This window comes from Corapipo altera, unplaced genomic scaffold, assembly GCF_003945725.1.
Source record: "Corapipo altera isolate COAL_440 unplaced genomic scaffold, ASM394572v1 68, whole genome shotgun sequence".
Taxonomy (NCBI): Eukaryota; Metazoa; Chordata; class Aves; order Passeriformes; family Pipridae; genus Corapipo; species Corapipo altera.
The window spans coordinates 5,444,338-5,468,346 of record NW_020884919.1 but is presented as its reverse complement, the minus strand read 5'-3'; the positions used below and the strand labels follow the sequence as shown (position 1 = coordinate 5,468,346).

Below are 24,009 nucleotides of genomic sequence, written 5' to 3'. Positions count from 1 at the left end.
GCTTTGCTAGACTGCAATCATCATCACTGCGTTTTCCTTTGATCTGTCTGGAGACGTGGCAGGATGTTTAAAGCTGGAAACAGTACTTTTCTAATGTTCTCTAACCTCAAAAACAAGATGCCGAACATAAGGTTTTTTCCTCCTTTTTTCTCCCTCCAGCTCATTCCTGCCAGAACAGACTATTCAATTGTGTACTGTGCATCAGGACTCTCCCTGCTGAAGGAAGGGAGAGCTGTAGTACGAGGAATGAGAGGGCTTTTGTTGCTGGAGGGAATTTTTTACTAGCTTTTTTGTCTGTGTGTGAGAGACATAAAGTGCTCTGGAAATGTACAGATTCTTCCTGCCAAGAATGGTTGTTTTCACAGCTCCCCTTTAGCCAATTTCAAACTGATTAAGAAATAATAATAAAAAAAAGTTTCCACATACATATCCTAAACTCCCTGGCTGACAGGTATTTCTGAGCAATAGAGTCTGTAAAAGTGCCAAAATAACCTATTTGCCCAGAAGAATAGGAGAATCAAATATTTATACTGATGGTAACGTAAAAAGAGACTTTCAGTGACAAGAATAAATTCAAAGCTGAAGTGTTATTAGCTGTCTTAATTAAGCTATGAGTATGATGTACTAATATTTTTAAGGACCTCATTCAGCTGCTTGGCCTTTGGCTTTAAATTTTTTCCCCAAAAAAACTTTAATGCAAAATAATTAATTCCTCTCTAGATTTGAGTGTTACTCATTTTGAGTGAAATATTTAGAGAGGATTCTATCAAAATGTTCTACTCCTGACACTGACTTGACTTAATGCTATTCTAATTAAAAAGTAAGTTTTGCGTATAATGTAATGCTATATAAGCTCTGATAGAAATATAGGAGTTCACAGCATAAATACAGGCTGAATATTCTGTGGAGCATGTACAGAAAGGAAAAAAAAGCTGTTTGGGAGTCATAGGACATAGGAAAACAAAGGGAAATCTGTAACTCACTTTTCTGGCACCTTCTCCCGGTGTAGCCCTCGGTGCAGGAGCACACGTTGGTTCGAACGCAGTGACCGCCGTTCTTACAAGGGGGAATGCACACAGCTAGTGAAAGGAAAAGAGAAGTTTTGTGCACCAAAATCACACAGGGGATCAACACTGCCTAAGTACAGACACCTTATTTAGGGGCCTCTGTTGGGAGATGAGCCTGCAGAGGGGTTTTTTTTAGCTGGGGTAGGGAAGGTGTCTCCCCAGAGGATGATTTGGGCAGATGCCCAGATGGAGAGCCTGATTCTGACTCGTTCATGGAAAGAATGTGGGACATAACTCCTAGCATCTAGGAGTCTCAGATACCTGCAGTTAAGAGGTCGGGATATTCCTGAGAATCTCTTGGGTTTTTAAATCTCCAGCTAAAGATCCTCCTCAAGGCTTCTGCCTTTGAAATAAACATCAGTGTTTGACATTTGCTAACTTGACTGTTGCTGTTTCTTCCCCCTTTCTCAATGAAGCAGGAGGAAGGGTTTTGCTATTCTTCAGCATCCATCCACTATACCCCTATATCAATTCCATATCCCACACAAGTAGATATTTATTTTCGAGTTTGAGCTTTATCTAAACCATAACACTTAAAGGCAAAAATTCCAAATCACCTAGGTGTTGGAAATCACCTTCCATGTTGAACCTCAAAAGAGAAAAATCATCAAGTTACAGTCTGTATCATTTTGGTATCATTTTTGTTCTCTCATTCACCCCCAACATCATAAAAGCAAAGAGCTTCCAGCAGGTTTCATTTGCAACTAGATTTTTGTGTGCAAATCATTCACTTGCAAAAATATGCATTGGGACTGCATTCATCTAGGAATTCCAGGGAAACAAAAGAAAGAGATAAGAATGAAGAACATTTAATATCAAAATAGTTCAGGATTGGTAATAAGAATGTATTTATATTCCAAGATTAGAGGGTTACTAGAGCTATGCTCAAAAAGAAATGAAAAATGAGTGGTGTAAGCACAGGTACCTTCCAGCTACTTGAGCCCATAACAGAAGTTCCTCTCTCCTACATGTTCTGCCTCAGATAATGGGTCGTTAACTTGACTTCTCAAGCACAAAGTGAGCAAGAAACCCAAGATATGGTTTGCCTCAGTTTAGAGCTCAGTCTAGAACAGGGATTCAAAATCAGGTCCTGCTCTATGTCAGTCAGAACAATATTGATCAGGTCTTTGAGCAGGGACCTGATGGAGTCCTGTTCAAGTCTCCCACCCATGGTACTTTAGGGTGGTCAAGTAGGTGATATTGTGAGCCCCATCTGAAGATGAATTATCATCTGGCTCTGACAGTACCTGTCACAGGGTATGCAAAATGAACAAAGTAGAGCCATGCTTGAACATTTAATTGAATAGTTGCTAAGTAGTGATATCACTGACTCAAATAGCTTTAGATTAATTATTTAGTTATCATTAATGCCATAACAAATAAGTGCTTACTCCTTCGCAGTACCATTAAGAACAATATAATGTGGATTTATGACAGACTATAACACCAAAGGAGAGCACAGAATTATGACAAAGAGAGTCTCTGGATATGCTTTATGTGGGGGCAGGTAAAAATATAGGTACTGTTTGTATTTGAAGCCTGGATCCTTTATCAAGATGATAAATATAACTTTCTTACCTCTCTGGCACTGTGGTCCATAGAAACCATAAGGACATGAGCACATATTTGGCCGTACACAGATTCCTCCATTCAGGCACACAGGGTTGCACACAGCTGTATGGGAATATTAGACAACTCTATGGATCTCTGATCATGTCGAACTTTTTAAAGTAGCCACTCTTTTACTGCTGACTCTTTTACAGGCCATTAGAGTAAATATTTCTAGTAATACTGTGATAAGTTTCATGCAGTCCTTGCTGGTCAGTTGTGCTGCGGCATTTATTCATGGTTGACACAGTGGGAGCATTTCCGTGGTGTTTTAACATAGCTTGGAGGATGAAATGGAGTATAATTTAATGTAATGATTTAATTTATTTCTGATGTATTCCTCTAGTTCACACAGTTCATTTGCTTCCATTCCAGTATCCTCACCAAACACAATCCCGAGGTAGTAACTGTAGTCTCATTATATGGTCCCTGGGAAACCTGGAGTTGAGATATTAACCCTTTGCTGCTTTGGCTGCGTTCAGCAGAGCATTGTGGCATTTTCATGAAGTCCAATAGGTGTGCACCCCAAAACCTGTTTGTTCTGCCTCATTTAAATGCCACTTCCTACAACACATTGGCTCATGCATCACCAGCAAAGCTACTGGCTGAGCTTCCTTTGCCTCTCTATGCAACTGTTATTACTGTAGATGACATAACGAGCATTAGGAATTAAAAGCTGTCTTGCATATTTGTATGTGGCAAATACCAGACTGTTAAAAAAAAAAGACCATTAGAATTGCAAATTGATTTAGCTGGGAAGTCAGTGTGTGAAGAATAAAGAATCTGATAAAGTTTTTATTGTACAGCAGAGTGACAATTTAAACCAGGATTTTCCTTCTGTTCCATTTGTCTTTCAATATCTTGCAGAATAGCCCATTAAATAAATTAAATGTATTTAAGTTTAAATAGATTAAGGGTCACTAAAATATTTCAGATGAACTAAAGAAGAAATAAAATGTCAATTTGGAAAGAGAAAATAAGTGAAATTGTAGTCTAGATGAGAGGCTTTTTTGCCTAAGAAAAACCACTTATGAAGTCAAAATGGACTTCATTCATTGCTAATGGAGAATCTGGATTAGTTGCCTCCTTGTCCTGGCTAGTTCACAGATGTCCACACTCTGTCAGTCTGTCAGTGTTTATACTTCCATTGGTACAGTCCTCTAAGTCCTTTTTTTTTTTTTCATTTCTGTATCTGTCTTCTTTCAAAAATTCCTATGATATCACTTCAGGTGGGAAACCCCAGCAGTATCCAGAAAATACTCAGTGTAGTGCACACAAAACAGTGCCAGAGAGGTGAGCCTGATAGTCTTTCCCCTAAGGTGTCAGCAGACAAAAAAAAATCCTGCCACTGTGATTCTGGGTTGGAAATTACTGTTGCTCTTGCTTCTTGCATGTTCTCTTGGAATAATCCTGTTAAAGCCACGCCAAAATAAAATTGCAGAACTCAATGAAAAGAAAAAGAGGAGACAGTAGGAACCAGAATAGGTAGTGACAATCCCAGTCATTTTCTGCAGATCTTAGCTAGGCTAATTTATGTGTCCCCGTTAGGTCTGTCATTTTAACACTTACAGGAAGAGTAATATCTGGGAGATGGAGGTTAAAATGACATCTCTCACCTTCCAGGAAAGGTAATGTAGGCTGAAGGTGTCTTAGTCATTTAGCATTCACTGTGGCAGAGCAGACTGCCTCTGTAGCCTTGAGGTTTGGCACTGATTAAGGTGGTCCTCGGTCTTGCTCCTTTTAATATTTCACTATTTTGCATACCTTCTCCCAGGTGAGTGCTGCAGTTGCTGTGCCTTTGGAGGAAAAATATGTCCTCCAGCTTTTAGCACTTCGATCCTGAGAGGGAGATCTGAGCTGTGTCTATTCAAAACAGGGCTCAGAACTGTGAGCACTGTCTAGAAATAGGTACCTAGTTCCAATCCTCACCTTGTCACTTTGTACTGACTGGTGGAGGTGGCTTTTCCCTGAGCTCCCACGTTCTGTGGATGCCTTCATAGGTGCTGTGCAAGTACAAGATGCAGACAGGAGGAGCAGTGTGAATTCTGGCAGCAGTGCATTCTAAGAAATAACTCCAGAATCACACAAGCTTAAAAGGCTGTGAAAAGGTTTTGTTTGTGGGTTTCCTCTCCGTAAACCTGATATTTAGATAAACATCTAAACTTAGAAATACTTACATAAACGTCTAAACTTATGAACACTTACATAAACATGTAAGCTTAGGAATAACTTACATAAACTCAAAGCCTTCCGAGCTTTTGCCCTTTACTATTCTTTGTTCTTATGCTTTAACTCTTTAAGCAGCAGTTACGAACCTGACCACTGAATTACAGGAACCACAGGGATTTCAGGCATCAAAAGGCATGAGAGACCAGCCATTTCTAACCCTTTACCTGTTTCACAAGAAGGGCTGCTCCACCCACTTCTGCATTTGCACTCATCTGGTGACACACAGACCCCACCGTTGTGACAGTGCCTGTTACACACCACTGGAAGACACAGAAAAGATTGACATGTCTTATCACTGACACCAATGCAGATCCTAAAGTTGCTCTATCACAGCAAATAACTAATAGTATTGATGCAAGAGGCAAACTGAGGGTTGAATCTGTTCTTTTCCTTGGTTTTCTTTCTCTATTAGAAGCCTTACATCTAAAATTCTTTGGTTTTAAAGTATTGCAGCTACTCTGGTTCAGACATAAAATTATGTTCCTGTCAAGGGTATCCTGATATTTAAATAAGCAGCACTGTAATGATGGAACTGCACATGTTCTGCCATTCAGTTAATACAGAAGGGTTTGAAGGCTGTTTTTTTTCCCTCCAGACATTCTCTGTATTGAATCTCTTTTTTAACTTGCATTGCAGAGTAACATGGTTCCTAATAGGTATGGCTAGTATTTTGTGTTCTCAAAATTAGCATTTCTGCCTTCACTCACAACCTTGAATTTCATAAATGTTACTATAAATAGCATGCACGTTTTTACTTCTTTGTTTGTTTTTTCAGAAACATTTGTATGTAGAAAATATTGATATAGATGTGCATATTTTTACATAACGCAACTACACTGCTGGTAAATATATGCTCTGAAATAGTTTAGCTACTGTATTGCTTCAACATGTTATATTTTGTTTTTCTTCCTGTATTTATTAATAATTTTAAAGGGAAATATAGAAAAAATAAAAGGTCATTTTTTATCTTGTAATTTTCTGCTAATTCAAACATGTAATGATAAAAGCCTGAGTGAGTTCATACGTACTTGTTTCACATTGAGGACCTACAAATCCATAAGCACAAGAACAAGTGTTTTGAGGTAGACAAGTTCCTCCGTGCTCACATGGCGGATCACACTGTGCTGCAAGAATAGAACAGGAGACAAAAAAAAATGCAGTTCAAATATTACATTCTGTGTGGCTGTGAGCACAGCACAGGTTTCTTCTCTCCCCATACCATTTTATTAATCCAACAAGTAATTTGGCTGAGGAAAACACTGCAGGATAGCAGTGGGTATCACATTAGTAATACAGCACTAATGAGCAGCTATATAATGTCTGCAAGGGAATGATTTTTGCATAATCATATTTAACTTCTGAGCATGCACATTTTTGAGTACATATTTTTGAAGTCTAAGGATGGCCCAAGTACAAGATTTGCCTGGTGGATGGTCAGTAAACTTTAACATGTGACAGAAGTTACATTAAGGCAGAGATGAAGTGTTTCTTCTGTAGAGAAAAATGTTGTATGGGGATTTACCAGCCAAATGGCAAACATTTAGGCAAAAATTTTAGTATTTAGTGAGTAGTATGAGCTCTGTAGTCAAAGCAGCAAATCAGATAATGATTTCTTGATTTACTTCAATATGCAGTGTCATTCTGTTGAAGAAAGAGGATGAGCAGTTGTATGGTGTAAAGCTGGAATGGACAGCAGCTCTTGAACTAGGATGTTTGCTGAAGAGACTCACCTGCTTTTTAGATGTTGATCATTATTAATCTAATGGTTTTATTGTAGAGGGAACCTGGAAGGTTTCACCTCTTAAACCTGAGATCTAAGGTAGGTACCTGACACCAGATATCATGAACACTGCCATTTGTAGCCCTCTAATAAGAGGTAATTTTGTATGGCAAACTCAAGAGGAGGAGGAAGATCACTGAAGGGACAAGATGATCACTGACACTCAAAAAAGAAGTACTGTGTGCAGGAACAGAGCAAGACACAGGTGTCAGCTGACTCTCATGTCTCTGGAAAAAAACCAAACAAAACACCTCACATACCAGAATGAAAAGCATCTTTCCTTGTGCTTGGGAAGTGAATATGCAGAAAAATGTTGTGCTTTGGCACACTTTACTGGCAGAGTTTTATCTTTTCTAATGAATTTGAAGCTAAGCAAGGTTATTCCAAGAAAAATGCAAAATTAAGCTAAAAAGATCTGAAACAAAGCACTTTTCATTTTAAGTATTGTTACAAAGGAAAAGAGCGTAAATGCACCACATTTTGTTCTTAAAACTGGAAAATGGATTGTGTAAATGGAAAGCTAAATGAAGGACAAATTCTTGGGGCACCCATAATTTCCATGCAGTTATTGTATTGAAGACCTCCTCACCTCTTGTAATTGTCACAGTGCCTTCACGTAAAGCCGTGGAATATGAATTTTGCCATCTCAATAAAAGCCCCCACACATTGGCCAATTCTAGTTAAAAAGACAAGCTCCAAGAAATCAAACATTTTGACAAAAATAACACTGAAGAAATATATTTGGTATTAGATCTGCTCTTCAGGTACTTTGGTATTTACATTTCCTGTTACCATACAGTTTTAACTGTGAAATTTTCAATGCTGCATTATATAACTTTAGGATTTGATATGCCTGAGAACAGAAAACTTACTAGATGTATTTTAGATCCATACTATACATGCTGAGAATGTCATTAAGCTAAATTTAGTTTTGATTTGATGGGTTATGAGGTTTAGACATTTGCAAATCAACATGTGTTTAGCTGAAATTCGAAGTGTACATCTATGAGAAAAAAAACAATAAAAAAATATAATTGTCTGGAAAACTAAATAGATTTAGATAAGTTTAGATTAGATAGTAGGAAGAAATTCTATACTGTGAGGGTGGTGAGGCACTGGCACAGGTTGCCCAGAGAAGCTGTGTCTGCCACATCCCTGGAAGTGTTGAGGATCAGATTGGATGGGGCTTGGAATAAACTGGGCTAGTGGTAGGTGTCCCTGCCCACAGCAACGGGGATGGAACGAGATGATCTTTCAGGTCCCTTCCATCCCAAACCATTCTGTCATTCTATTATTTGATTTAGACCCATTTAAGCAGCTAACATTAACCTTTCCCAAAGTGTTTCTAATTCAGCCACCAGTAGCAGCCGCTGAAGCAAGTCAGAGGCTCAGGCACCTGGGGGACTTATGCCATTAGGGCAAACTGGAGGTAACAGCCCATGATGAAATGGAAAGTCAACAAAAGGGGAAGAAATTGAAACTGGCTTTATACAAATTTGTTATTCCTTTAAAATTTCAGGGCCATGATTATAATCTCTCACTTGTGTTTGGGGGCTTGCACTGGATCTCACTGAAGTGAAGGGCAAGTGTAGGGCTCTGAAAGGAGGGTGCTGCTGCACACACATCCATCTGAACCCTTCCCATTCCCCTGGGCTTGGGTAAGCACAGGGGTTGTTTATAAAGGGATTTCTTTGCAATTAGAAACTAAGGGGGGGTAGAAATGCTTAATATTATCTGTGTGGCGTTAGGGGAGTACAAAACCTTGGAAAAACGTACCACTCTTTAAAGTACGTGAAATATGATTGCCTTTCCTGTAGGATGATGGTTGTATAAAGCCTCCAGGTGCCTAAATGCTATGCCAAGCACAGTGACATTCAAACATATTATGCTTTATTTCAGTGTGGTTTGTATGTAGCACTTAGAGCAAATGTGTCCGTTTGAATAGAATACTTTCCATCTGGCCTTTACACATTCCAAGATGCATCTGAACTGTCAGAAAAGAACATGGTATTTTGGATATTAAAACATTTAGCTCTTATGGTGACATTTAATAGTAAAATGTTTAAAACTGTTCTATTACTGGGGAATAGCAAAAGATAAAAACTGAGCACTGGCTGCTATGTGAGAGTAATATTCACCTAAAAGACATTTCCCTCTGTAATAGAAATATATTGTTTGTGTCAGATTTTTTTTCCCGAACTTCTGTCTTTCATCTTCTGGAATGAATATTTTTTTTCCATAAGCATTTGCTAAATTGTAGAAAGGTATTGCAGTGGTTTTATACTAAGCAGTTTTGGATGGGATAAAATAACAGCAAAGAGGAAAACACTGCTGCAAATGGTCAATCTTGCTGTCAAATGTATGTATGTTTATGTTTATAATTTAAAATCTGGAGATGAAAATGGGGAAGTGTATTATTGTTTTCTTTGAAAAGGCTTTTTGGGAAATATCCCATAACTTCTTTTTTTTTTCTATTAAAATGAGATCATACCCTTTTTATAAGTTTCTCTACAATAACTCTGGGGGCACTCGGGAGTACTAGATGCTGTGTTGTTTTCTCCATTTTCAGTATCCTTATCAGCAAATGTCTTCCAGGACAGAGTTATTGCTGGGCATCTCAAGTGAGTAACTCCCTGTGCCATCCAGCACAGGAATTCCTGGGTCTGCACCACTAAAGCCAGGCTTGGAAGTGTGAAAGCATTACCTGCTTAAAATTTTGAACACCAGTCAGGTCAGGACAAACTTCACTGGAAGGAATCTACACTGTTCTACATTGTTTCATTGTACATTATTTATTTTCTTTCAAAGATGCATCAATCTAATTTCCTAAATGGATGAAGTTTTAATATGTGCAGCATAAGGTGGGTAGAAAAAGGGAGAAGAAAGTTAACAGGTTATTGGTTTTCGTTTTGAAAATTGTGGGCTGAAGCATTTCTTTTGCGTGCAAGATACTCAGACAAAGGAAAGAAAGCATGTATTAGTGCAATTAAAATAACTCATATGCATATTTAAATAGTCCAGCAGTCTGGAGCCCATTTGTGAGAGAAATGCCCATTATGCAACTAAAATATTAACAAGAGTAACTTGACTGAATAAGTTGGGAATACAAATGCAGACACTGGTTCTGCTTAGGTGGTACTAATGGATTTTGTGAAATGTCAGCTGAGTGCTCATCTGCAGTCAAAAAAAAGCAAATAAAGTCTTAGGAATTGCTAAGAAATGAGCAAAGCACAAAATGTCAGACTTTATTATGGTCTGTGTCCATGGTGAGCTGCATCTGAAATACCGTGTGCAGGTCTGATCCCCCAGCTCAGAAAAGATACAGTAAAAGTGGGAAAAAATGCAGAAAATGGTGACAAGGATAACCAAAGTTATGGAAGAGCTTTTGTACAAAGAACAAGTGAATATATTAGGTCCTTAGGAAGGACATGCCTAGGTGATTAGGATAGAAAACTGTGAAGTTTGACATGGCCCAGAAGGGGTGAACAGGGTAATGTTCAAAGGCATTACCTTGATGTTTTTAAGCACATGATCCATACCTTGCTGAGAGACTATTCTGGACAGCATCCCAATATCTTTCCCATATACTACCAGACAAATGCTGTTGGTAGCTGTTGGAGATAGGAGAAGGACTTTTGGTCTGATGTGGTAGATCTTTTTGTGTGTAAAATGTCGAAATAGACAAATGTCAGCTGCCTGATTTTTTCCTACCTCATTTCATCCAGCTGTTCATCCTGAGGTCATAATGCTATCCCAGCTACTCCATCTTTCCTGTTATTTTAAAAATTATTTACTTCAAACAGTGGTTTTTTAATGTCAAAGCAGTGCTGTGTTTTTAACTCTTGAGCAGAAAGCATGACTCCTATTATTCTAGGCTACACCTTCCCTTAGAAAATACAGTGCAAAGCCTATAAAATATCCCAGAGTTTTACTGACTTCACATTTTTAAGAAAATATTTCTAAAGTAGCATGACTTTATCTTCCATAGGAATGCTGCAGTTCTTTTATGACTACTAAAAAACCAGAAAGATACTAGTTATTAAATATCAACCTAATCCAAAATAGTTCAAAATAATTATCTGCATTCTACTGAATAGGGACTCTGACTTTTTAAATGTATAGTTTCAGTGACCAGACACTCCCTACCAAAGGATTGGGTGGACACACCTATCAAAGGCTTTTGGAAATATGGAAACACAAATAAAAGGATGACCAGAAATTTGGCTTAAATTCTTATCTTTCTTCAGTCTTCAGGTCTAGATGTCTCAAAAAGAAGCCCAAAAGCTATGCCCAAAGCAGAGTTACTGATTAAATTCAACTCTGTTATCAAATGGAAAGGATGTGTTCCACCTTAGGGAACCCTGGGGAGTTTAAGGACTACAACAGCTTCTCTTGGGCAGTGCCATATGCACAGACCCTGGCAAATGAACCAGAGAAACAACAGCATTTGTTTCCTTTTCCTTGTCCAGCCTGCGCGGCATCTTTGAGAGTTCAGGCCTGTGTCCCTGTAGTAGAGTGGAGAACATGGGCAGGACAACAAGTAATTGCTCTGTAGGGTGATTACAACATTAACAAATATTCCAGAGCATTACCCTTAAAAATTATAAAGTGCTGTGTTACATGTGCCACTCGTAATAAACCAGACAAAATGTCGGAAACGTTCTGAAAGTAATCCTGAATTGGAATTGTTTTACATTATTACAGCACTAGGTTTTCATTTCATTGGCATGCTGAGCTGAAATGGGCAAAGCTCTGTAAGCGTTCTGAGGCTCTTGCAGTGCATGTTGGCAGGTGATATGTGCTGTCCTGTAAAACTGCTGGAAGTATACTGCAGTAATGCATGGGGTTTTATGGCATATATCCTTGGAAATGGCAGTCAGAGTGAATATTAGTTGTTTAGCAACCTCCTTCATCATCAGAGGAACTCTTGGCTAAGTTTACTCCACAAAAGACAGAGACCATTTTCTCCAAGAGGAAATGTGGGATAATCCAGGGGACTACCTCAGGCCTGATCCTCCCTATTTATATTTTATTTTTGTATAGGTGATGCCAGCTATCTCCAAAAATGTATCTCCAAAACAATGTTCTGAAATGGAGCTTTTAAAGCTGGTCTGTTTGGCAGACTAGTCTTGACCTTAGGCCACTAATAAATGGCCATATTGCCTTTGTGCAGGGAGGTGAGAGGGCTCTAAGAGTTGAGAAGCTAGTGAGCTGCAAGAAAGGCCAGGGGAATGATGAGTAGAGCCTTGAGGAACTGCTTCATTGCACCTCATCTGCAGAGTATGTAGTTGCTGTCAGAAGTAAAAGAATTAAGAATCTGTAATCCTTATTGCACCAAAGCAAGATGAGGAAAAACAGGATTCTACTTCTTACAGACAACATAGATGTCAATAGGGTGATCTAAATGGAAATTGCTAACAGGATCTAACATATCTCAGTTTAGATACCTGAATGCAAGCAAAACACACTGATATCTAGCTAAGTTCTTCTAAAAGAAGGTAAGAGGTTGTACCTGACAGTCCCCAGGGATCTCTTCCAGCCTGTGGTCCTGTGAGCCTGTGATTCCAATGTCAGAGTAGAGGGAAAGGACTTCCAACTAAATCATAACAGGGAGACTGAGGGGCTTGTCCAAAGGGATAAGAATATCACAGATATAGAATGTGTTATGATTTACATTAGAAGAGAAATTAATTTTCAGGATGTTGGGATTTTTTTCCCCTGCAAGTCCTCTGAGCCTGATTTTGAATCTGCACAACTGGAAAAAAAATATTACATTCTCTCACAAGACAAATACCACTCAGAAAAGTATTTATTATCTTAGAATATTTCCAGACATTCTTATTAAACAAAGGTCACATCGCCTCAAGCACCACAGGTATTAAAACTTGCTACCAGTGGGCTGTTTCTTTTATCTCAGTGAATTTGGATATCAAATGGGAAGGTGACAACTATCAATAGTGTCTGAGTCTGTCGACATTTTTGCTCACTTGGCAAGGATGTTGTGTTGAAGCCTGAAGATTTTGCAAATGTTGGTCTCATCTAAGCTTTGATCCCTTGCCCAGTTTTCCTACCTGCTGTTCTTAGAGGGGGCCACTGTCTTGAAAGGATTCAGTACAATTGTGTCCACATTGTAAGGTGATGATAGCTGAGGTTATGACAGGCCTTAATCCAAGAAATTATCCTCGTTTTTCAACCTCATCTGTCATGATGAATCAGCTACCTCTGACATGGGAAGAGACATCCATGGCTGGAGATACAATGGGTGCTCTTCACGCTACTGGCCACGCTCCAAGGTGCTGCCCACAGGTGGGCAGAGGAGCTCAGGATGAAGCAGATGAGGGAGCAGACAGGCTAATTATTGAGTCAGGTGTCACAGTCAGTGACAAGAGACAAATAAAGGATGTTTGTGTATCATGTCATCAAGCCCTGAGACACAGAATGATGTTGGTAATAAAGTATTTCATCCTAAGGACTCTCCGGAGAGATTTTCGGTAATACCAGTAATTGAAGAAAACATCTCATCTTGCAAGATAGTAAAAGACAGAGGGAGATTTATATTTTAAGGTAGATTTATCTTTTAAGGGCTTATACTGATGGGCATACTAAACACAGACACAGCAGCTGTGTATTCACATCTGTAAATATTCATTTGTACCTGGGTCTGGTCTTTGAGGGGAGGTCGTTCAGTGGTCAGGCTTGCTTTGGGCTTCCCAGTTCTAGTAGCTAGTTGGTGCTTTTCCATCTCCAGGTATAAAACAGAGGTCAAAGACAGGATCTTTTGTGCCAAATAACCTTAAGTCCTTTAGAAAGGGCATTTCAGAAATGTGCAAACAGGTGAAAATTATAGTGCCCAAGATAATAGTAACCTTTTCTTGTACATTTTGTAAACTGTCTCCAGCAGTTCTCTGAGCTCAGAGGGCTGCAGCAATGGTGGGGGCTTTACACCCCCACAAAGCCTTGTTTACAGCAAGGAATCCCTGAAAGGTCCTCCACAGCACATCACAGCTGAGACACCCCTACTCCTGTCTGCTCTGGGCATGGAACATGAGACACCAGTTGTGAAAAGAGAGTGAAACAGATGATGCAAATGCTTTTGCTTTGTGCAGTGAAAGGCCAGTTACGAGATGAACTTATCAGAAGCATGTCAACAAAAGGTGTGATTAATGATAGCTAAGTCAAGGAATTCATTACTTCAACAATGTGCACAATTCTATTGTTTTACAGAGGTATTCTCAGCTGTCTCATGAATAACTCAATATATTGTGAAAACCCTTCTGGTGTTATACATTTCAGAGGGCAAGCTCAGTTTCATATTTAGGATATTAGATAAATATTTACAAGTAATTCGTAAGGTAGTAGAACACTTAGTTTTCATAGAATATGTGTTGTATAGAGAAATGGAGTCAATTTTACTCTTTCCTACAGAAGTTTGATTTGTTTTCAAATGTGATGACTTCAGTAGAATGAACCTGGCCTTAACGCAAGAGTAAGTGAGATGACAATCTGTCCCTGGTTTTAATAGATAAGATATTATCAAATAAACATGTCATTTTTGTAAGCAGAAAGAGCTTTTTCAAAATTACAGACTTAGTTTCTTATTTTGAAATATAATTGATTTTGAAAACAGAATGATCCCAGCTACAAAAATCTCTGAATTTATAATAAAAATTAATTTTTACTTTGGAGAATTGTTAGACCTGAAGTTATAAAAGAACCTTAGAGAGGATTTTCCCCCTTACCTTCACATGTAATCCCATCACCCCTGTATCCAGAGGGACAAGGGCCACATTTAAATCTTCCATCTTCAGCTGGCTCACAACGCACATCAGGAAAGCACAGCATATCAGCACACATCACTTTGTGATGCATCCCACTGCTGGTTTTGGACAGTTCCACGTAATCCATTGCTTTGCTGAACAACTTTCTGGCTGCTGTGGTCTGTATTGGAAGCCTTGCTTTGGGAGGAGACCCTGCTGGGTCACTCCAAGAAGCTGTATCCAGAGAAGAACCGATTAAGTGGGAAGGGCAGGGGAGATGTTTTGCCAAAGGTGATGCTCTCGGCTGCTCTGTTGGGAAATCTTGGGATGCTTTAGTCCTCAAGACTGCAAGTCTACCAGGCCATTTCCTGGGAGAATAGCCATACTTGGAGCGAGTTTGCTGAACAGGAGGTGGCCTTGCAAAGAATGAACTTGCGCTTGTGTTGCGATGAGAAGTAACAGTCTGTGTTGTAGCTGGCTTGTGTTGTTTGAAATGGAGAGGGGTTTGGAGTGTCGCACTGACAGCTGGGGCTCTGGGGTCTGGCTCCTCGTGCAGAAGGGGTATGTGTGTATCATTTCTTTTTTCAAGAAAAGATTGTTTCTTGGGTGATGTGAGCTCCACATCAGTTTTTTTTGCTGGCAATGTCTGAGCTTGGGAAGTCGTCCTTTTCACTGCAAGGGATGGAGTGTGAATGACTGTGGGGTTTCTTTCCAAAAAGTATGTAATATCTTGTCTTGGAATTTGGGTTTGGGAAAGAAGGGAGAAAACATTTCTTGACGTCTTTAATACATCTTCCTGGTGAGAGCCTCTTGCATCTTCAATATTTCTTCCAGGAAAATCCACGTGGCTTTGGGAAGATCTTGAAACTAGGACAGAAGGAAGATCTACATTAGCTAAATTTGGTGGTCTGGAGTTTAAAGAAACCACAGTGAACACTTAGCTTAGGAACAAAAAACAGAACATCGATTCTAGAAGTAAAAGAGTTAATTATCATGATGCCAGGGCACATTTATGCTGACTGACATAGGAATGACATGGTTTTATCTGATATGGGTGACACTGGTGCTGCTGCACAGGGAATTGCAATGCTGAATCTTACAGGGTGGTAGATCATGAACTTGAAGCCAAGGAGACAAGACATTGCAGTTTGTGAGAGACAGATATTGGAGATGGAGAAGCACACAATGCTAAGATGGTCCTTGGCAAGATTGTGTCCTAGAGAGACTCTAGTCCAGTGTATGACTATGTAACGCTTCTGTAGTCCTTATGGCAAAGGGAAGCTTTAGGAAAGCATTTAAAGGAGACAAATGGCAAAGCTTTGTTGATGCTGTGTACAGCTCCCTGCAGACGTGAGGGGCAGCGTGTAAGGGAGTTGCTGGTTTGTTACTGTCACCCACTTGTTCCAGAGCAGCCACCTTTTCAGCTGTGTAAGGAGGGATGATAGATGGGCAAAGGGGAGTCTGTGAAGGGCCTGGAAAGTGGAGACGAGTAGTTTGAATCAATACTTTCAGGAAGATTAATGGCCATCTGCTGACACTAATGAATGGAAGAAGCTATTTTTAACCGGTTCTGGCATACTCATTCTGTAGGATATGGAATATATTGGATCCTGGACAGAAAACCTCACTTGGTTCTAGGGTTAACCCCATGCAGGATGTACCTCTTTATTTTGAATATGAATATTAATCACTTTCTAAAAACTCCCATTGATGTGGAACTTAGCCATAGTTAACAAGGAAAGAGATTCAGATGCTTGGCAAGAGTCAAATGAAAGTTAGAGCATTGACTAAGCAAATCCTGGCAGCCAAAGTTGTGTTTATTTGGCCAATAAACAGTGTCATTTTGCTGGTAGCTGACGAGTCTCCATTGCCCTGAAGAATAATGTTTTGGAGTCTTACAATGGTACTGGATGGAGCTATGGCCATCAGTAGGTAAATACATGATATTTAGTAGAGCAGTAGGCAAATAGAAGGATTTCACTGTCCAAAGTAAGCCTGATAAAAGATAAGGTACACAGAATGGGAGAAAAGAGATGATGAAGCAGGGAGGATGTCAGCAAGAAGAGCATGAAAGGATAGGAGAAGCCAAAGGATTTTAAAAAATGAATGGAAGATGAAAGAAATATCTCCATAGAAAATTATTGGTAATAGATCATTACTGCCCCTGGAAAATTTGACTCAGGGACCAGAAATCAACAGGAATGACAGTGAAGGACTGAATGACCTCTCTGATAAATTTCCAAAATGAGCCCTGATTATAGCTTTGAGCTCCTTCCACTGTGTCATAATTAAATGGGTCTTCCTCCTAATTAAATTTGAGTAACTAGTAAGGAGATCAGACTGACTACCTGAGAAAGGGAAATCTTTTATTTCTTTAGCAGATGATATAGGTGATATACGCATCCCACAAATGAGATTCATCTTTCTCTTTAAGGCAAGGGAGAGTACACTGTTGGGAGTGTTTCTGTGATAATGTAATTTTTACATCTCAAATAACACTACCAATGAAGAGTAATGATACATTTTGGTTGGTTGTTCATTATGACATGTGCTGATCAAGGTCCCTCATCCACTTTGTAGAGGCCACTGAATCTCATAAGATGTTGGCACCATTCAAATGTGGCAACTAGAGTGCCCTCTCAGCTTTCATTATTTCAGATATTTACACTGTGTAATTTAGTTCGGATTGGAATACGATAGATTTTTTTCTGGAATACCTGAAAATTTCTTTCTGCAGTCTTCCAGATAACTAAATAAGCTAAAACAAAGAAAGTAAACCAAAAGATTGCACAATCAGTTGTCTGTAGTCAGCAGCTTTCTCAAATCCTGTGTTACTTCAATTTACTTTCCCTGTTGTTGATCAATATCTTCAAATGTATAACCCATTATCAATGCAGAGTGTGTGAATCTGTTTTCCCCTGTGATGCCAACATATTGGACTGGATGAAAATAACAGAGAAAATGACAAGGCAAAGTGCTCAAGGTTATATGACTAAACAAAAACACATTTTCACTACCTGTCAGTGTTTCTTCTTATAGTAACAGGGAAATGTGCAGCAGTGGAATAACTGAGTTTATTTTTCACAGAGGTAGATGAGACCAAGAACCTGACCAAGAACCTGCTGCTTTGCCCCTGCTGTGCATGGCAGGACCTCTACTCATATTGATGGAGCACAGAGTAATGCTGGGATGGTTCAGGCCCCAGGACAGATTCCTCTGTCATCTCCTAGCTGGGGAAAATTAGAACAAGAGTGACAGAGGGCAGATTTCTGAGACACAGGTTTAACATCCCTCATCCAACTCGACACTGGGACACTTCCCATCCACGTGACCCTCCAGGCTTTGGTTTGCCCTGGTTTGCCCAGTGTTTCAGATATTTTGTGCTGCTCACACCAAGCTCACAAATCAGAACTGTCACAACCATGGTCTCTGGTTTGTGCTTGCCAATGTCATCATGGTGTTGCTAAGGCAGCAAATTCTGACTTCTTCTCTCCCTTGAATTGCATTTTATAGGGAACTACTAAAGAACATGAAGAGGATCATGTTCATTGCAAAGGGAATGAAATGACTACTTAACCTGCTGAAAACAGTCATTCACAAACAGGGAAGGCACTTGACATCTCTCAAACGCAGGGTGAGATATCAACATTCTGAAATACAGAGAACAAATACAATATATTTTTTTCTCTTCTGAGTTTCTTTTTTTTTTGCTTGATTGGGTTTTTTTATTTGCATTTACTACCTTTCAGAAAAAGGTTGGATCCAGACCTGAATTAGAGGAAATCACATTCCCTTCTGACCCCAGCTATTTCTGTTCCCAGAGAAACAGCACACACTTCATGCTCTGCCTAGGACAGGGTGCACCAGTTTGGTTGCCATATTCCTTGCTGCTGTTCACCGGAGTCTTTGTTGGCCTTAGACTTACACACCTTCACACCTTTCTTCACAAACCATGTGCCTTGGGCACAGCCCCATCCTGACCCAAACTATCAGCTGACACCTCAAACACTTGCTTTAAACTTTCTGCAGACATCAGTATTTATTGCCCTTTCATTGCCACGCTTCTCTTCATGGCTTAGAGTCAGAAACTTGCCTTTTGGTTCTTAAAAGCAAGTGTAATTTTTTTTATGCAATGACATGGCTGAGACTCTATAAACATTGCAATGTAATCTCAAGTGCTTGTGTCTCTTTTAATCTAATAAAATGCCTCGAACCAGTACCCTTCAGGTGGAGACTGGCTCCTTCTCCTTAGCAAGCTCCTCTGGCTGTGGCCACTTCTGCCTGTCACTTCAGAGGATTATGGGCACCTTTAATTCTGCTCAAGCTACAACTACTTCAGAATTCTGTGAATAGTTTAAGAATTCATTATTAACACAATTCTATAAATTTACAATTTGTGTAGTTTTAGAGCTATTAACATTTAGTAGTACCTGCTGTCCAGCACATTTCTCATTCAGAAGTGTGTCGAAAGAGAAAGGCTCTTTTGACATATTACACAGTGTGGGCCATCATTTAAAATTTGAAACATCTACCAGCGCATAAATCTTATTTAAAATGTCAAGAGAGAATAGAAAATTGCACTGGTCTAAGAAGTCTTGCTACCAGAGTATTAAGGACCTTTCCATTTCTTTCTGTATGTTTCCATGTTAATGTTTTTTTCTGCATTTACTCGGTAACAAAGGTGAAACGGAGCAGCTGTCAATAGGAGCTTCAGGGAAATTATGTTTTTACCTCAATTCCTAATTTGCTCTTTAATATCGTTAAGTTCTGGGATGGCTTTCTTCTCTAGTCAGAGTATATTTAATTCCTAAATCTTCTGTTTAGCTAACCAAACATATCCTAGTGTCTTCCCTCCCCCAAAGATGCAGCAATACAGCTTTGATACTCCCTTCCTTCCTCTTAAGCATCCAGAAGTTGCCCCCATTAGGTGCTGGTTGGGCTTCCCAGTCACCATATCTTCTCTTACAATCACAAGCAGCAACTCTCAGACTAAATTCCTCAAGTCTTCTGTAAGTGAGGTACAGTTTTGACTTCCCAACTTTTACAAAGGGTATACTTCCAGGATTATATTTGTAGAAACAAAAGCATTTCAAAGACTCCTTATGACCGGGATATTAGTATAAATTTAGAAAGGAGCTTAAGTTTAGACCTAATGATACTTTATCTATTTTTTATGCAAAAAATTGAAAAGTGATATTTTCAATTTTTTGTGTGTGTGAACATAAAACACGCTGGAAGTAGGCACAGGAAAAATTAAGCCCCACTTTGAAAGATGTGGAAATAGAGAATGTGAGCAATCACATTTATGTAAGAGATGCCCAAATCTGCGATTCAGAAAGCAGAAAACAATGTGGAGCTGCGTGAAAGCCATTGGCTGTGCACAGGCACACAGAAGGAGCCAGCCAGGCTATTTAGCTCTTGCTGGGCTCCAAGAGCCAGGCATCTGCCACGCTTCACGTCCAGACAGGTCAGCACTGACTCTGTATCCATGTGCACATGTGTATTCAGTCTTTGTAAAATCTGTGCTCTCAAACCACCAGTTCTGTGATGGGTAAATTTACTCACTTGATGCTTTAATGATGAAATTAAAAGGTGAAAATCTAGTTCATTGTCCCTGAGCTGTTTCAGCCTGATAGAAAATGAGATTGTGTTGCTGATGTTGCTATCTGGTGAGCAATTTTCTTCCCCTTAACCTACCAAAATCGTGAGCAATGGGGAATAGTCTATGGAGTCTGCATCACTCAGCCACTTCTGATTAAAACTATTCCTCTGCTTCAGGCTCTTGTTTGTCAATGTGGCTGCAGCTGCACATGCACAATTCTGTTACACCATTCATAATTTGCAAGGCAAATTTGTTTTGTGTCTATGAAATACATTCTGCTGTAACACAATACTTTTGTGGAGGAGAAAACCTGGGATCTCCAGTTAGCTCACCCCCTAAACCTTGTTTAAGAGTATCTCTGTGTTCAGAGTAAATGATTTCCACAAATGGGATCTAGACTCTGCCATCAAGGAGGTCCTTTTCCAGTCCTGGGATGCTGAAATCCTATGTAAGAATAAAAGAAAATATTACCTCAGTATGAGATAGTGTGTTTGCTTATGTCCCATTAAAAGTCTTTTGTATTTTTTTGCATCACTGCACAGTTTGTTTACCTCAAGGTTTTCTGAATATAATTGACATCTCAATTCATTAGCTGATGTACTTAAAGAAAACGGGGATTCTGAGGTGGTTGGTCAGGAAGCAAACAGTTCACAAACATAAAAATTACATAACTGACTACACGCCAGAGAACATTTTCGGTCTTATCTAAGATATGTAAAGGAACACATAAAGACAACCCCTTTAATACTGAACAGGTACAAAACCAGTGCCTTAGAAAGATTTTCTTAGGTATAGCTAATTTTTTATAGGGAATATAAAGAATTATGATTTGGAGTTTAAGAAATCAAAACATTTTTGAAGGTTAAGAGACAGAGAATATTAATTGAAGATTGGTTGTGAAGATTAAGTGAAAGAAAAGACTAGGAGGAGAAAAGAGGGGGCACTAACACTGCCTGAATTTCTATTAATTTCAGCCAGGTGAATGATTGGCTACTTTTTAAGGGTCCTAAGTAGCTAATAATAGTATCAGGTTGTGAGCTGAAGTCCTAGAATGACACTCAAGTCTGAAAATAATAGAGCAGTTTTAAATATTAAATTCATCCTAACCCATCACATTTTCACCAATTATACATGGTTTTGCTTTCCAGGGAGGTATCCATCAACTTTTGGTTAGTAAGATTCTTGGGAATCATATACAGGCAAAGTGAAGAAACAGTGCAAGAAGGCAATGAACACAATGACAGCTATACAGAAAAATGGGTCTTTGAGGAAAAGAATGTGTTTTGTGCACTTTGTTTGCAGACTGTGTTTGTTGGGTGTTTTTCTTTACTTCTTTTGTGATCTTTTCTGTAAGTTTTCAATAGAAATTTTAGCATCAGGGTCACCAGAGACAGTGTTTTCAGAAATACTGAAAGAATTAGTGATTGCAAAGATATGAGCATACTCCCCAAAGAGGGATCTTTTTTCCTTCTCTATCAACAATTTCCTTTATCAGTACCTTTTTTTGGATTGCATATGGAGATTTATAAACCTGTTATGTTTTTACAAGCAATGTTTTCTCAAACACCTCTCCTACCTTCCAGTTTATTTCCAGATTTAATTGAAAATTCTCTCCTGGGGGTTGGAAAAACTCAAAATGTCTGAACTGCTCTCACCCCTTTCACAGGAGCCGTGCTCCCATCACTCCTTTGTTGTTAGATCTCCTTTGGTGCTTTACATTCCTCGGGTCTAATCCCTTCTCTGCTGCTGTTTTCAGAAGTGCTCTTCCTGTACTGTTCTCTGAACATCCAGTCAATAAAACAGGAAGTGGAGGAGAAGCGTGGTTGTGTTTCAAAACACCGTGGATCACCCGCTTAATCCCCTCATAACTGTTTTATCATCCTTTCTTTCATTATCCCTTGTCCATCCTGCTGGTCTGAACTTTTACCTCTCCTCTTTGTGTTCTACCTTCTCCAGTTATTTGAACCTGAAACTGTATTATTTCAGCAGCTACAAAGATGGTATTAAGATAGAGTTCATAAAAGTAAATTATATTTTCTATTCAGGAATTGACAGTATATTTTACTTGTTGGCACTGAGATAGATGGGAAAATTAATAGAAACTGTGTTCTTATCTGATGATTCCTCATGGGCCTCCAGACTCTCTCATGGCTAGAACAGGTTGATAGATATATACAAAGTAGACTAAATCAAGGCAGATTGTCTCTGAAGCATCCCTGTCTAATTCCCTGAAATATCTATGTAGAATCCTTTAGAACAGTAATAATAGATTATAAAGTAAGTTCATAATATTTCTTCAAAAGAAGAGCCATAATATTTCTTCAAAGAAAAAAATAGCTTAAATTTGAATATTTTACTGAAATTCTCCTTTTATTCAATTCAAGAAATAAATGGTCTAAAACTATAATTATGTTGTTTTGGGCTGTAAACACATAAAAATGAATTATTTTACATATGAAAGCCAAGAAACAAACCAAATAATGCCTTACTGGGAATCAATAATGAATCTATTTTAATATCATATAAGCACATATAAATACTCTCAGTGAAATCATGCTTTAGTGGAATTCTCCACAACTTCAGCTGATTAGGTTAACAACTATCTATAGTTTCTTCCTAATTTAGAAAACAAAAAGCAAGGAATTTCAATAATAAGTTTTCAGATGGCATGTCACAGTAGTTCTTAGCTAGTTCTCTGAGAATATAAAGCTTGGACCAGATGACCTTTTGAGGTCCCTCCCAACATTGCTATTCCATGAAATTCTAAATCTAATATATTATCAGCATGAGAGATCATTTCCTCCTGCATCCCAGAGGATCAGTTGCCTTGTCTTAGCTTTAGGCTCTCGCTGTATTCCTTCAGAAATAAACTAGCTCTGTTTGTGTGACGTGTAATATTGGGGGCAAAATTCACGTGATTTGACTGTGAACATCACCTGATTCTGCAAGAAAGTCCCGTGAAGTGGGTGCCACTGCATCTATAGGTACCTGTTCATAAACAACGGCAAGATATTAAGAAACTAGCCCTAAATTTGCCCTTAGCAGGGGTAAGTCTATGTATTTCACACCTATTTTTACCCCCCTACACTGGACTGTGCTCTACGTTGCTTACGAATCCTTTTTCTTCAGCTCCTGCTTTGCTTTATCTGTTAGTAGCAAAGCTCTTGTGTTGCTTTAATGGGGCCAGGATATTGGTCCAGTATGAGTTACTTACAGTCTTAAAGTGCTTCTAAGTGCCTTTAACAAAACAGCAGTCTTGTCAAATTTGTGCTAACAGGGTTGTCTCTCTTTAAAAGCTGTGTGCTGTTATAGCTGAATGATTAAATGAGCCTGGAAATTCTAAGAGAGGATAATCTGCTCTCTGCTCTGTCAATGTAAAAAACTATTGGGCCTGTATCCTACGCAGATTATTTGTTGAAGACTGAGTTGTTACTATCACTTAAAAGTCATGATGGCACAGTGATTGCTTAAGCAAAAGGTGGCACATTCTTGGTAGGAGAGAAATGTAATCTGTACTTGATGTTCTGATTGAATGTAAATATTATTCATGGCATGTAGCTGAGACCTCTTCCCTAGTGGTTTTATGGCTTGGGCTTCATTGGTCTTCTATTGCTGAGCTACATAGTTTCCTAAATATATCATCTGTATTGGAAGCACTTAACGAGTTCTGGATTGGCAGAGTGTATGGATCAGTGATGCTGGAAACCGTTTATCTTTTAAATTATCTAAACATATTCTTCCCACTGTGCCTATTTTTGTTGTTATGTTTGGGTCATAGCATATACCTTACAGGCCTCTGTTGATATTTTTCTGAAAATGCTTAATATTTTATTAGGTATCCCTCAGGAGGAGAAAGCCATCAGAAAGACTCTCCGATCTCCTTTCTGTCTTGACAAGTACAGGAGTGGATTTTCAGTGGCAATTACAGACTCAAAGGGTAGGAAAGGGTCAGAGATTATGTCCAAA

The 24,009-nt window shown here is 39.0% G+C and overlaps 1 protein-coding gene across 1 annotated transcript in view; it reads right to left on the bottom strand.

Moving 5' to 3' along the window:
* The window catches only part of LOC113953324 (von Willebrand factor D and EGF domain-containing protein-like), a 175,189-nt gene that overhangs the window by 28,114 nt on the left and 123,066 nt on the right, over positions 1-24,009 (bottom strand). Inside the window, 5 exon segments of the mRNA XM_027656358.1 lie at positions 984-1,079; positions 2,646-2,741; positions 5,069-5,164; positions 5,933-6,028; positions 14,424-15,308. Of these exon segments, the coding sequence (XP_027512159.1) occupies positions 984-1,079; positions 2,646-2,741; positions 5,069-5,164; positions 5,933-6,028; positions 14,424-15,308 (1,269 nt within the window).